Source organism: Gymnoscopelus microlampas, assembly GCF_963454915.1.
Source record: "Gymnoscopelus microlampas genome assembly, chromosome: 4".
NCBI classification, from domain to species: domain Eukaryota; kingdom Metazoa; phylum Chordata; class Actinopteri; order Myctophiformes; family Myctophidae; genus Gymnoscopelus; species Gymnoscopelus microlampas.
In genome coordinates this window covers 7,301,784-7,316,347 of record NC_139941.1, presented here as the reverse complement: position 1 = coordinate 7,316,347, position 14,564 = coordinate 7,301,784, and the positions used below count along the sequence as shown (strand labels likewise).

The following is a 14,564-nucleotide window of genomic DNA, read 5'->3' as shown; positions in this document are numbered from 1 at the left end:
AAAAAAAAACTCAAATTTTGCGTCCCCTTTGGTTCGAAAATGCCCTCTGTGGATTACTGTCGCACTGCTTTCCAGCATGACAGCTACCTAACTTGTGTGATTACACATATGAAATCTATCTTTTCCAGACAAGCAATCTGTCGGACTTGATTTTCTGACAACAGAGTTGTCCCAGAACTTCGCAGAAGAATATGATTTCCAGCATGTAACCTCAAGCCACCTGTATGCCCAGTCCAATGGTAAAGCAGAAAAGGTGTGCACATAGTCAAAAAGCTGCTCAAGAAAGCACAAGAGAGTGGTTCTGATCCATTAGCTCTACTGAGTTACCGAGCATCACCACTAGAACATGGACTGTCTCCTGCTGAGCTTCTGATGGGACGCAGGCTACGAACCACGCTTCCTTACACTGCAAAACAGAAGAGGCATAACATCGTGAGACAGAAACAGAAGTGTCTACAAAACAGACAGAAAGCTAACTATGACAAAGTGTCAAAAGGTTTAGTGCCACTGTCACAACATGACACAGTGAGAGTTGAAGATTATAACTCTCGTTTCTCAGTCTGGAAAGCCTCCTATCTCCAAGGGAGGCAGGACATGCCATACGGCTGAAAACTAGCTTCTGATTGGTCTGTGGTGCGGGGCGGGACAAAAACACCAGTGTGATCGTTGTGATTCGTGATTCGTTTGAACAACATCCATTCAGCAACGACGTTGCCTACGTAACATATGTAGTTCCAGTGTAAAAGTGTAAAACTCAAAATGACATCAATTTCTTACATACGGAGAGTAAGACTAAGAGTAAGACATCAGCTGATTCCACTGCAACATTGTAATTCTTATGGTTCTGAACAAATAACACAACCGCAAAACGAGTCAAATAGGAGCCTTTCCAGACTGAGAAAAAAAAATCTGCCGAACGTAGTGAAGCAGGCTGGATACCAGGCTACAGTACTGGAGGAAGTGGATCCTAGATCCTACACCGTCAGAACAGAAGATGGTCAAGTCCTGAGAAGGAATCGACGGAGCTTGCTGAAAACACCAGAGACTTTAGGGCGGATTCACACTGCGGCCTTGAACCAGCCTTGAGGCTGGTTGGAAGGAATACCTGGGAAGGAATTGGTAAAGCTAGCATCTATTATAAGTGTACTTTGTGAGAAGTTTTAGATTTTTGGAATGGTATTAGGTAAGGGTATAGCTTTTTAAAAAACATTGCAAACAAGTTAGGCTCGCCCCCTATTGAAAACCTTATAAAACTTCTCACAAAGTGCACACGCTTTACCAATTCCTTCCCAGGTATTCCTTCCTACCAGCCTCAAGGCTGGTTCCAAGGCCGCAGTGTGAATCCGCCCTTAAAGAACAGCAGCACCACCGCCAGCTGAGATGACAAACTTGCCACCTCCAGCTGACCAGACACCTTCAGCACCTGTCCTGAGAAGGTCTACACGCCAGTCTAAACCACCTGACAGACTGGTCCTCTAAAGAACAGCACAGAGCTTTATCATTTTGCACATAAAAATAAAATAAAAAAACACTTATCAAAGACATTTGAGCACGCATTTAAAACTAAAAGACAACCAATATGGACATTGATATGTGTTATGCATGTAAAACAACAACAAAAAAGAGAGAAAAGATTATATTTGGATTGTTTGGAATAGCAATAGTTGAAAACAAAAACACAGAATGTGTTTTGTTGTGTAATTTCACAAAAACAGAAAAGTTTAAATTGTGTGTGATGTACATTTGAAGAAAAGGGGATATGGTGATGTCATGATTTATAATAACTACTAAATGCCACCATCTAATAGGCTACATAAGCCACACCCAAACAAACATTTGCAGATCTATGTAGGGAAAGGAGAGACAGGATGTATGCTACTTGCTACCAGTCTAAATAAATTATGTTCAAAGAACCCAAGCGTCTTCATTGACAGATAAACAAAACATTACACATTGGATGAGACTTACAGGTTAACCGGAAACTGAAAGGTGAATGGATAGATGTGGGAGCCCGGGGCAACAACATTGCTATCTGAAAAAAACAACATTATCATAAACAAGTTAGTGAATAGTGGAGCATGTCAGTCATGTCCCATGTGAAAAGCCCTTCATTCATTGTCATAGGCTGCAGTATATAAAGTGTACAATAGGTCCCAGACATTATACAAAACAACCTAAAATATCTTGATGTTGGCTTTCACTTCACTTACATGGTTTCCCACGTTCATCAGTCATTAGTGGATCTGAAAACAGACAAGTAGGCCAAAGTGTTACTGATTAGAATAAAGTTGTGTTGAATGACCAATGTGGGTTTTTTTTCAATTATAATTAGCATTTTTTATGACTTTTTTATGAAAACAGTTACATTAATAGAATAATATACAATAAATGAAAAAAGTAATTGAAAAAACATTGCCCCCTCACACATTAGAAGGACAATATCAGTCACCAGGGATGCATATTTCCAATAGAGTTTGAAGTTACAAACGTCCAAATATTCATAAGCCCAGAGTGCCATGAACGTCTCAGACGTCCATTTTTCTTTTCTTTTCTTTTAAAACGTCCAGAACTCAAGATATCGTGATCCGAATATTTACTGCTCCTTTCAAATCTTGTATCTCGGCTCCTGTGCATTTTTTCTTTTTTACTATGTATTTTTGTCCGAGACATGCTATTTTCAAAGGTGGAATAATGGGAACGGGAGGTCGCGCTGAATTTTATTTTTATTTTTGCGGAAGCACAGTGTAACCCTCAGTGATTAGATCGATCATACTGGAGGTAAATATTCTGACTACTTGAAAAATCGAAAAATCTCTGGCACTGAATGAGGTAAGGTCTTTTGTGTATGCTGAGCGAATTTGAGGTGGATCCGACAATGTGCCTAGGAGGAGTTTGTTAAAGTACAACCCGTAAAAATGGCGTTAAATGCACACAAACGCCACTATAAATAAAAAAGTCCGACTTCCTGTTGGGTTTAGGTCATGGCTCCAAGATACTTTTTTGTAAGTCGGGACATGATACAGATGTGTACCAATTTGCATACATATAGGTGAAACCGTATTGTAGTGCTTCAAGCACAAAACTTTGTAGGGAGTGCTATTGAGTGCCATTAGGCCACGCCCCGTTTTGAGACGATTAACAAGTTGCGCAACCTTTTCAGTACGTATTGCCCCTCAAAAACGCGATTCATTTGGGCAATGACAAATAATAATCATTGCAATTTTAATAGGTCTTCGCACTGTGCAGTGCTCGGGCCCTAATTAAAGCTGCAAGCAGCGATGGAGGGCCCTCGCATCTCTGTCCACAATACGTCTGTATGGCAATCAGCTGAAAGGTTAGGTTACATAGCTTAAGGGAGTGCAGCCTGTCCCTATTGGCCGTCTAAGAGCACCTAGCGAGATTGGGAAGTTTAGCATGCTGGGAACTGGAGTTATGGCTGTTTAAAGGCCAGCCAATAGGAACCCAGAGGGGATAGGGCTTAAGCAATTACAGCCTGTCCCCTATTGGCTGGTTAAGTGCACCTAGCAAGTTTCGGAAGTTTAGCATGCTGGGAACTGGAGTTATGGCTGTTTAACTCATGCAGTGCCAATTTATTTAAAAAATGATTGCGTACTGTGCCAGCAATTTGCGATTTTCCTACCTTTTCAAGTAGTAGTACAGAATATTTATTTTAAAACGTTTTTTATTTTTTATTTTTCCACACAGAACCAGAGGTATCGTGATCCATTCACTCCCTGGATAACTTATTACTTAAAAATCCTGTATCTCAGCTCCTGTGTGTTTTTTTTTTTTTGTGAGTTTATTTACAGCAATTACAGCCTGTCCCTATTGGCCACCTAAGTGCACCTAGCAAGTTTTGGAGGTTTACCATGCTGGGAAATGGTTTTATGGCTGTTTAAAGCCCAGGCAATAGGAATTGTAGATCGGCTATTTTCACTTCCTGTTTGGCGTTGAAGTTTGACGCTTCGCCATGGCCACACAGTTTTACAAAAACTCAAGCTTTTGATAACTTTTCATCGTTAAGATCTTTGTGTACTCAGAGCGAATTAGAGGCGGATCCGACAATCCGCCTAGGAGTAGTTTGTTAAAGTACAACCTGTGAAAATGGCTCCAAGTGACGTTTTTGTAAGTCGGGACATGATACTGTAGGTGTGTACCAATTTGCATACATGTGGGTGAAACCGTATTGTGCGGCTTGAAGCACGAACTATTGTAGGAGGCGCTATTGAGCCATTATTTTTGAGACGATTAAAATACAAACATTTTCGCCACTTGTGATGTTTGTGCAAAGGTGCGCAACTTTTTCAGTACGTTTAGGCCTCGCCTGGTTGTAGACGAATCTGCCATTGCAAAAAAAAATTGCCCTCGGCAGATTAAGTCTGGCCCTTCTCAATAGAGATTGGATTTATTTCCCTCCGAAGTAGTGAGGGAGCAATCAGGGCCATATCGTGGGGCGGGTTTATCACCAGAGGCATTTTTTTTATTTGCCCCTCGGAAATGCAGGTTCCACACAGAGATTCCAGACTAATATCTACGCAGTGATATTATTCTGGCCATGCCAGGCTAGTTTAGGCCCTCATTTTCCGGGATTTATCGGGAAGAAGCGGAATATTAATAATCATTGCAGTTTCAATAGGGCTTTGCACTGTGCAGTGCTCTGTGCTAAGGCCCTAATTAAAGCTGCAAGCAGTGATGACCGGGCCCTCGGATATCTGTTCACATCAGGAGGGCGTCAGCCATTGTGCAGTTACCATAGGAGTATTTTGTAAACGTTGTTTGTCCCCTTTCAGATATTGTTGTAGCAGGCTAAGTCTTCAGTGTAAATATGTACATGTCTATGGCTTTTATAAAGAAAAACTATGTTGGGCTTTTATCTATAAAATAATATGTGTGGACGTTTCATTTTGAAAAACCATGCCAGGCTTTTATATTGGAAAACTATGCCTGGTGATTTAAATGTTTTACTTTGACCAATCAGAAAAGAGGGCAGAGCTAAGTAACTACAATGAAGGACAAGGATTCTCAACCGAATTCAGTGAGGCGACTCATGACTCAGTATGATAAACTGTTAAAAAATGATGGCAAAAGTTAGGAACTATATGACATATCGACCAATCAGAATAGGGTGCGGGGTCAAGTAACTCCAATGACGGACAATGATCGGAAGAGGGGGCGGAGCTACGTTACACCAATGAAGGAACCAACTCTGCTTAACATGAAGTTTCATTCTGTCTCACCGAATTCCCCTGCCAGCCGAACAAGTGACCCAACTAGTAGGACTCTATATTGCAGCAACAAGGACACAATCCCCTTCCGGCTTCCCACCCAGAAACTGTATGATTATCTATGCCTAATGCCACCCAGACACACCTTTATTAATTTATGTTATCTTTATTTTTACCAGGTTATTTCGAATCAGTTTACTGTATTATCTATTTTTCAAGAGAGACCTACAACGTATTAAATGTACATTATTACTCAGAGAGATTTCCAAGTGCCAAACCGGGGTAAACTTCAGCAAACAACAAGGCAAGAGTTCAAGTAAATGGAGTGTAAGGAAAATTAATAAGTGCTACAAAGTAACCATAGCAGGTAAACATCAAACATAGCATCTGTCTGAACAACCATCTAGCATAGGTTACCTAGCATCTGTGGACAAACAAACAACATACATACATACATCTAAACATAATCCAAGTGAATAAGACAGTCAAATATAAATATCATCAGCAACTAGGGAAGTTACAAGTAGCCAACAGATACATCATCATCAGCAGCAGCAGCTGACATATTACAGAACGAAATGGCAGGGACTGCATTTACATTTTCAACATTAGTTCCTTTTCTACGTTCCCTGAGGTATTTAAAGGTTATAACTGCACAGTTTTCAGATGAAAATGTTTATTGTTTAAACCTTGTTGTCCAAAACCGTTACTTTTCAGGAAATGGGGAAAAAAACATACTTGTTTGTGTTCCAATGGATCCAATGTAATTATTTTGTCAGAAGCTCACATAAACTTTTCATTGGTTGAATATTTATAAAATCCACAGACACACTTAAACACTTTAATACACAAACAAAAAAACTAAAATAGCAGCTCTACAAGCTTACAACGTGTTGCAACGCGTTGTGAGCTTGCATGTTGGCTATTTGTGCTACCTTTGTGTGACACTAGTATGGCGAAGTAGGACATTAATAGGCTCAATGCACAGCAGCCATATTTTCACTTCCTTCACAGGTGTTACCAATGATACTAATGAAGGCTCTGTTCCATTTAGTGTAGCACAGTGGTTCTCAGATTTTTCAATTTCCACGACCCCATAACTCTGAGAGTGTACAAATGGAACCAAATGGACTTACGGGTCCATTTGGTTCCATTTGTACACTCTCAGAGTTACACACCCGCAAGGGGCCATTTGGAAACCCCATAAGAAACCATGAGGGTCCCTGGACACAAATTTGAAACCCACTGGTGTAGCAGAGTGTTTCCAGTGCACATGCACAATGTCAGCACCCTGACTCTGTTTGACCAGAATGGAACAGAGCCTTCATTAGTATCATTGGTATGTAGCTGCCGCACTACGTTTCTGTTCGACTTTATTTTTTGTTGTTGTTTTCTCTGTGTAATAAAGTTGCCAATGCCACGTCATTTCCTGCCGGAACATTATTTTGGAAAGTGTTTCCACACGGCTGGGTATTGCGCTTCCTGCTACAGTCTTGTCGTGTCTCTGCAGACAGCAGAGGCATGAATTGTTTGTTCCGTGTGTTGGCCAATGGCCGGTGACATCTAAAGGTGCGTTTTTGGTTCATGTTTTGTATTTTCATTTGTAATTTTGGGTTCTTTGTCTAATTTCATTATAAGTTTCATTCATTGGTTGTTTGTATTATTTCAGTTGTTTTGTTTGGGAAACCTGGACTCCCTTCTCCCCCCCGTGCATTCCTTTTCATACCTACATGCAGCCAGAAAGGTGATTTGTTTTCTATTGTTTTCTTTTTGTTACACGTTATGATTTGATTTGGTGTTTATGTTATATGTTTACCTTGCTTGTTTAATCACAGTTTGACGGTGTTTAAATAAACATCTGTAATCCGAACGATCTGCCTCATCATTGCAAACTGGGAAGGAGTGACAGGTAACACCTGTGAATGTCTTCACAATATAGCTGCTGTGCATTGTGCCTATTTACAGGAGGGGTGGGAAACATAAGAATTGACAAATGGAGATATGAGGTTTTTGCCAACAGCAATGATTATATACTGACCTAGATAGATGGGCCTCAGAAGGTGTTTCTCATGAATCCTAGTGGACTGACAGCCAGAGCACAGGTTATAGTCAGGACACACCATACACTTATACCTGGTCCCGATAATTTGCCCATCACAGCCGTCACACCCCACATCAAGGTGCACATTGCAAGAAGGATCTGGCAAACAAAACAAAAAAGAGAAATGTATCAGTATGCATTTAGTATAACACTAGAAAAAGTGCTCCTCGGAGTAGGTCTCCACCAGGCCAGGTAGCTAAAGTTGATCATGGTGGCACTATACCAGTATACCACAATCTGAATACTTTTGAATGGGGGGGGGGGGGGTTCTTCCTTGGCCTACTGGGAGTGTGAATTTATCTAGGGTCCTGGAATTTATCAAAGGTCCAGGAAAGATATTTGGCTATGCATTGTTTTTGGCTATTGATTTTGTTGATTGATTGATTGAAATTTGCATTAGGCAAAAGAATGTAAAACAAAAGTTACATTTATAATACTTTTGTCTAAAATGTCCGGCCAAAAAAGTCCTTGCGGACTTGTTTCCGTTGGGGTCCTTGAATTAATTTCATAGACATATATAGTAGCAGCCAAACAGTTCAAAAATCAACATAAAAATACAGAGGGAAAAAATACCACTATGTACAAAAAAAGCATGAAAAAATAAAAAATATATACAAAAAGGGGGGGGGGTCATCTGTCTACAGGGGAACTGGTACTAGCTCCTCTTTTGGACTCCAGAAAGATGAGTTTTTAGGGCTGTTTTGAGCCCAGCGAACTGCATTTTTGAGGGATGGGGTTAGACTATTCCATACCTTGGTGGCTGTGCTGTAGAAGGAGAATTTGCCCATGTTTGTTTTATGGGTGGGTGGTACCAGATTGTTGTTTACGCTCCCTCTAGTTTCGTGACTGTGGGTGTCACTAACTTTTTCGAGGCATTTATTTAATAGGGGGCATTTCGGACCAGTCCCATTTTTAGTTGTTTAACCCTGTCTTCCACCCTGAGCCAGCCTAGGCTGATAAAGTGAGTGGGAGAGAGGTGGGTCATGGGCCCCAGTCCGAGAAGTAGTCGAATCAGTTTGTTTTGGGAGGTTTGAAGCTTAGTCTTCAGTGACACTGAGGTGTTGGAGTACCAAGAGGAGCTACTGTACATTGTCAAAAAGGGGCTGAATCAGGGCCCCTGAGAGGGTCCTGAGGGCCTGAGGGTTGACAGAAGAGGAAACTCTGCCCATAAATCTGGTTCTCTGGTTTACTCCTTTGACCACATTTGTTGCCATGCTTTCACCTGTCAAGAATACATCCCAAATAGGTAATCTCTTCTTTGCTAGATTGAAAATTACAGACCTATTGCTCTAGCTAGCATTATATCCAAGGTACTGGAGAAAATCTGTTGTACAGGCTGGATAGGCATATTACCACAGCAGACAATCAGTTTGGTTTTAAAAAGAAACATGGTACGGATATGTGTATTTTTGCTTTAAAGGACATTATAGCAAAATATAGAAGCCATAATTCCACCATGTTTTTGTGTTTTATTGATGCTTCAAGAGCATTTGATAGATTGAACCACTTCAAATTATTTGATAAAATGTGCCAAAGAGGGGTACCCAAGTACATTATAAGGATTCTAGCCTTCTGGTATGCACACCAAACTATGCAGGTGAAGTGGGGCAATACTGTGTCTGAACATTTCTATGTAGGTAATGGTGTTAAGCAAGGGGGGATTTTATCTCCTCTATTGTTTAATTTATACATGGATGATCTGTCTAGGAATCTGAACCTGTGTAATACTGGATGTGTCATAGGTGATACTGTTGTCAACCAACTTATGTACGCGGATGATTTAATTATCTTCTCCCCGTACAGTGCAGGTTTACAACAGCTACTGAGGGTCTGTTCCCAGTACGGCATTGAATTTAATATTAAGTATAATCCTAAAAAGAGTAGCATTATGATAGTGCGAAGTAAAGAGGATAAAAAGGCTGTATTCCCTAACTTTATTCTCAGTAGCAACATACTATCTGTGTGCAGTGAGATTAAGTACCTAGGTCACTGTATCTCTGATGATCTCTCAGACGATAAAGACATCCATAGACAACGATGTAAATTGTATGCCCAGGCAAACATATTAATGAGAAAATTTCACAAATGTTCTGTACATGTCAAGGCCTCACTGTTTAAAGCCTTTTGTACACCTTTGTATACGGCTCACCTATGGAATAACTACAAGGCTAGCAGCATGCAAAAACTCAAAGTAGCATACAATGATGTTCTACGGTTGCTGGTGAGGGTACCAAGATGGCACAGTGTCAGTCAGCTGTTTGTTAATTTGGGAGTACCTACCTGTCAAGCCCTGTTAAGAAATCTAATGTACAAATGCATATGTCGTATTGAAGAGTCTGACAATCATGTAATTAAGATTTGAATTAACCCTATCAAGAGTTCTACACGGTTCTCCTCCATGATATGGAGTCATTGGCGCAACAGCCTTTACAGACTGTGAGCAGCTGTAGATGGACTGTTTTTGTTTTATGTGTTTTATGTTTTGTATTGTTTTAGCACTGTGTATGTGTCATCTCATACTGTTCTTATGGACCCTGAGTCTGAAATAAAGATTGAATCGAATTGTGTCAAGACAGTAAAGTCACTGAAATGCGACTACTTGTCTGTCTGCCGTCTCCCCTCTGCTGTGTTAACATTATGGGTAAAGGTCCTTACACACCGGCGAATATAGCGAATATACGCAAAATTCGGACTCGTTCCGAATAATTAAAAGACGGTTTTTCGCTTCGCTTTTTCGCTCCATGTACGGAGCCATTGACTTTATGAGGTTTTTTTTTTAAAACGCATTATTCGCACGAAAAAAATCGCCCCGGTGTGTAAGGACCTTAACGCATTCAAGTGGCAAATTAAATGTGAAACAAATCAACTATTGAGAAAACAAGATATGTTGACAAAGACACTCCATACATTTGGAAACATAGTTCTCTATCGTGGTCGAGACTGGCTCTCCACTACATATTATTCAATATGTACGGGAACTGACCCCCTGGGGCAGTGCTCGTGGATACTCTTTAAGACACATCACTCATGGTGGCCCTGCCCTGATCTGTGATCAGTGGGGTATTTAAGCCCCACCCAGGCAGAGCCACTTCCACTCTTTGATTTCCACGAGAGCAGACGCTTAGTGGACTCAGCTTAAGACAGTATACAGAACGGGTGTTTGGCGAGGCAGAGCCACTTCGACTCTTTGATTTCCACGAGAGCAGACGCTTAGTGGACTCAGCTTAAGACAGTATACAGAACGGGTGTTTGGCGGCGTGGTCCACTTACTTTGGGTAGAGAGCAGGTCTTGTGAGGCTCCTCTCGGGACGCTTCGCTGTCATATTTACACCAACACAAGTATTCCATAGTATTCCTATTATTCCTGGCGCGCGGCGTGCACCCTGGTTCCGAGTCTGACCCAGTCAGAGGGCGGATCAGGGCGGCAGCTGTTCTGCTCGAGCGACCAAGTTGTGAAGCCGTCTGTCGGCCGAACGCTTGGATCGCCGACATCGTCAGAGGGGAAAAAAGAAAAGAAAAAGCCGCCGCGGCTGCAGCCCGGTTCCGAGCCTGACCCAGTCAGGGGGCGGACCAGGGCAGCTGTTGGTTGGGCGCGGTACCGAGGTGGAACCTGAGTGAGGCTGACCCAGTCGGCGGACCTCCGGGCCATCTACTACCGGCTATCATTACCGCCGCGGCCGAGGAAGCCATCGGCGGAGCCAAGTAATCTATTACAAACAAACAAAGTTTGCAGCGTGCGGCGTGCACCTACTTCCGCGTTGACGCAGGGCGTCAGCGTGGGGGGAGGGGCCTGCGCGCTCCCTAGCGGAGTGCTGCACTGTGCCCCACAGGTCACAAGAGGGCAGTGTGGCGCTAGGTCAGGAGTTTTCCTGGCAGCTCACTGCACTCACTGACAAACAAGTCACCGTTGCAAACCACTGACATTGGAAATAATAATTAAGTGAAATAAGGATAAAGAGACACTTGGCTCTGCTCGTATCCTTATAGAGATTAAGGGTATTAGTATACTAGATATACAGATACATACGTCTACGAATCTATACCTTTATATATATAATTTAGGTATAGATTTGCATACATAGCTAAATAATATAGCAAACATGGCCAGCCCAGCGCCCCACAACTGTCTGGGCTGTGGGATAAAAATGCCCGTGGAGGACGGCCATGATAAATGTATGCTTTGCTTGGGGATGGAGCATGCGCGCACGGGTGGTCTGGACCCCTCTGCGTGCATGAATTGCTTTATCCTGCCGGCTAGGGTGAGAGAGGCCAGGGCTCGGTCATTCTCTCTCCAACCCCTGAACACCACCATAGGGCAGCTGCATCCGGCCAAACGGCGTAGGAGTGCAGTTGGGGGCGTCCAGTTGCCTGGGCCAGCTCCGGTGGCCACAATAACAGCCCCGCCCCCTCCACAGCGCCCCGCTGCCACCTTGGCGGTAGGACAGCTGGAGGCGTTTCTAGAGGGGACATCAGAAGAGGAGGACGTCGACGTCCTGGGGGTCGTCTCTGAGGAGGAGGACCTCCCCCCCGGTCAGGAGGGTGGCGATGGAGCACAGGCGGAGGAGGAGCTGGAGCAGATCCCCGCCTCGGTTCACGAGCTCATCGCTCGGGCCGCTCGGGCATTAGACATGGAGCTGCCGGCAGAGCAAACGCGGAGAACCTCCCGGTTCGACGACGAAGCGGGGGTCCAGCCGCGTCACCTCACCACGCCATTGCTCTCTGATGTGGAGGACCTGGTACTCCATCAGTTTGAGTCACCGCTTAGCTTCTCGCGTTGGTCGGGTCTGGCTAAACAGCTGGCGTGCGTGGAGGGTCGGGAGAGGATCGGCTGCGGCCCGCCTCCTCCCATGGACCAGGCCTTAGGGGCAGTGGTCGCCCCCTCCACATCGGTTCTGGGGAAGCTCAGCTGCCCAAGCAAGAACACAAGGGTTATGGACTCCATGCTTACCAGGGTACACGGAGCCTTGGCAGTCCAGGGCCAGCTGGTTAACACAGGTGCTATCCTGGCCCTGTACCAGCGCCGTCTGGTCGGCCAGCTGGACAGTGGAACCCCCGGCCTGGCCGAGGAGTTAAAGCAGGTGTCTTCGCTCTTGGTGAAGCTGGCGAAGGAGCAGGCGGTGGCATCGGGCAGGGCCCTGGCCTCGCTTTGGGTGGCGAGGCGCCACCTCTGGCTGTCCCAGTCGCAGCTGCAGACTGAAGATCGGAACTGCCTGCTTGGATTGCCAGTGGTGCCATCGGCCATGTTCGGGCCAACTGCGACCACAATGCTCCAGCAGGCCCAGGAGGCCCGCCGGTGCGCCCAGGAGGTGTCAAGGGTCCTCCGCGGCTCCACGGCGTCTCGGTCGTCACCACCCCAGCCGGCTGATGTAGCTCCATATGACCTGAGGGTCCAGCTGGACGCCTCTCGGCAGGGTAGGGCCGGGCGCGCCAGCGATCAGGACGGGGCCGGGGCCGTAGGCCCCGCAAGCCTCCGTCTCGGTCCTGACGGTGGGGGGGCTCAGCCCCCACTTGCCGTTCCCTGGAACAGAGGTTGTTCTGGGGGACGATTGGGGCAGACCCCTGGGTGGTTTCCACCATGACCCAGGGGTATCGGCTGCAGTTCCTGCGTCCGCCCCCACGGACACGGTCTGTCACCTTCACAGTGGTGTCAGAGGCACAGCACGGAGAGCTTCTGGCTGTGGAGTCCAACACTCTCCTGGTGAAGAGCTTGGATGCCAGGGCAGGGGCCCTGTCCCTTACGGCGGGGAGACAGGCCGCCCTCAGGGCTTGCTTGTCTCAGTCTCGGCTGGGGGCCGGGGTGACCTGGAAGCTGCGCCTCCGCCTTATGGGGCTGATGGCAGCCACAGGGCACGTCGTGCCCCTGGCTCTCCTGAATATGCGGCCAGTGCAGCGTTGCCTCCTGGGTCTGGGCCTTTGCCCGCAGAGGGACCGGCAGGCACAGCGGTTGACGCAGCACATCAACCTCCCGGAACGGCGGGCGGTATACCAGGCGCTTCTACGCTTCCAGCGGGTACCGTGAGACCGCCTTATCCTCCTACACCCACTCCCTCAGAGAGTTCAGGTCGAGGAGGTGAGCCTCATCCTGGTGGCCCCCAACTGGCCCCAGCTGTCTGGTTCTCGGCGATCTGGCGGGGCCGGCTGGGCCTAGGTAGCGTCTTGCGCCTAGGCCACGAGCCTTCTTTTTTTGACTGGCCTTAGCGTCTGGCGGGGCCAGCTGGGCCTAGGTAGCGTCTTGCGCCTAGCCACGAGTATTACATACTTCGTTGGATGGCAGGATTTTGGAGCACGCCTTGGGCTCTGATACTTCGGGCTTAAACTGCTTCGAGCTGCTGCAGCTGGGTCTGCTTATTTCCTCGCGGTGTGTCTTAGAGTGTTCCCGTACATATTGAATAATATGTAGTGGAGAGCCAGTCTCGACCACGATAGAGAACGGGGGTTACATCCGATGTAACCCGGGTGCTCTGAGTGGAGAGACTGGCTCTCCACGCTTGAGCCGCTCCGAAATTCGTGTCAATCAAAGTTAATCGAAGTGGCTCTGCCTGGGTGGGGCTTAAATACCCCACTGATCACAGATCAGGTCAGGGCCACCATGAGTGATGTGTCTTAAAGAGTATCCACGAGCACTGCCCCAGGGGGTCAGTTCCCGTACATATTGAATAATATGTAGTGGAGAGTGATGGTCCATTGTGGAACCTTGGGCCGTCAACCTTTACTTTATAGAGTGTGGAGCACAGTAGCTGTGCTCCAGTAAGAAGGAAGGCCTTGATAGCCACAGCGTAGATATACTGAATGTTATAGATAAGAACTTTAGAATTCTCCAGGCGCTCAACCGAACGCTTGTTTGCATGCAGACCTAGATGTGGAGCGATTTGCCTTCGTGATATATCAGGTCGTATTGTTTTAATATCATTAATTTGCTGTTCTTTTATTCACATAGTATTGAGGGAATCTCCCTTGTTTGTTAATAAAGATGTGAACGGTAATTTCTGTGTATGTCGTCTATAAACTGGACTTTAGGGTTCATTGAACCAAGAGTGACAGGTCAGTTACGGCACATCAGCTGGTGACCCCGACCGTGGCCCTGTCCAGTCCAGACGACCGCTGGATCCATAAGATCCATATAACAATTCGCCCATACACTATGTGCTACAATTCCTTGGGGCCCCAGGAAGGGTACACGCGGTGCTATATGTGAATTGTATAATACCAAATTTAGGTCAATTGTTACAGATAATGTG

The 14,564-nt window shown here is 45.5% G+C and overlaps 2 protein-coding genes across 2 annotated transcripts in view; both read right to left on the bottom strand.

Moving 5' to 3' along the window:
• Positions 1–14,564, bottom strand: part of LOC311044290 (arrestin domain-containing protein 3-like) — a 110,891-nt gene that overhangs the window by 75,843 nt on the left and 20,484 nt on the right. The gene's annotated exons all lie outside the window — the stretch shown is intronic.
• The window catches only part of LOC311044291 (arrestin domain-containing protein 3-like), a 38,837-nt gene that overhangs the window by 17,978 nt on the left and 6,295 nt on the right, over positions 1–14,564 (bottom strand). Inside the window, exons 2-4 of the mRNA XM_084055767.1 lie at positions 7,264–7,425; positions 2,211–2,243; positions 1,969–2,032 (exon numbers count right to left, since the gene is read on the bottom strand). Coding sequence (XP_083911893.1) covers positions 1,969–2,032; positions 2,211–2,243; positions 7,264–7,425 — 259 coding nt within the window. The remainder of the gene's footprint in view (positions 1–1,968; positions 2,033–2,210; positions 2,244–7,263; positions 7,426–14,564) is intronic.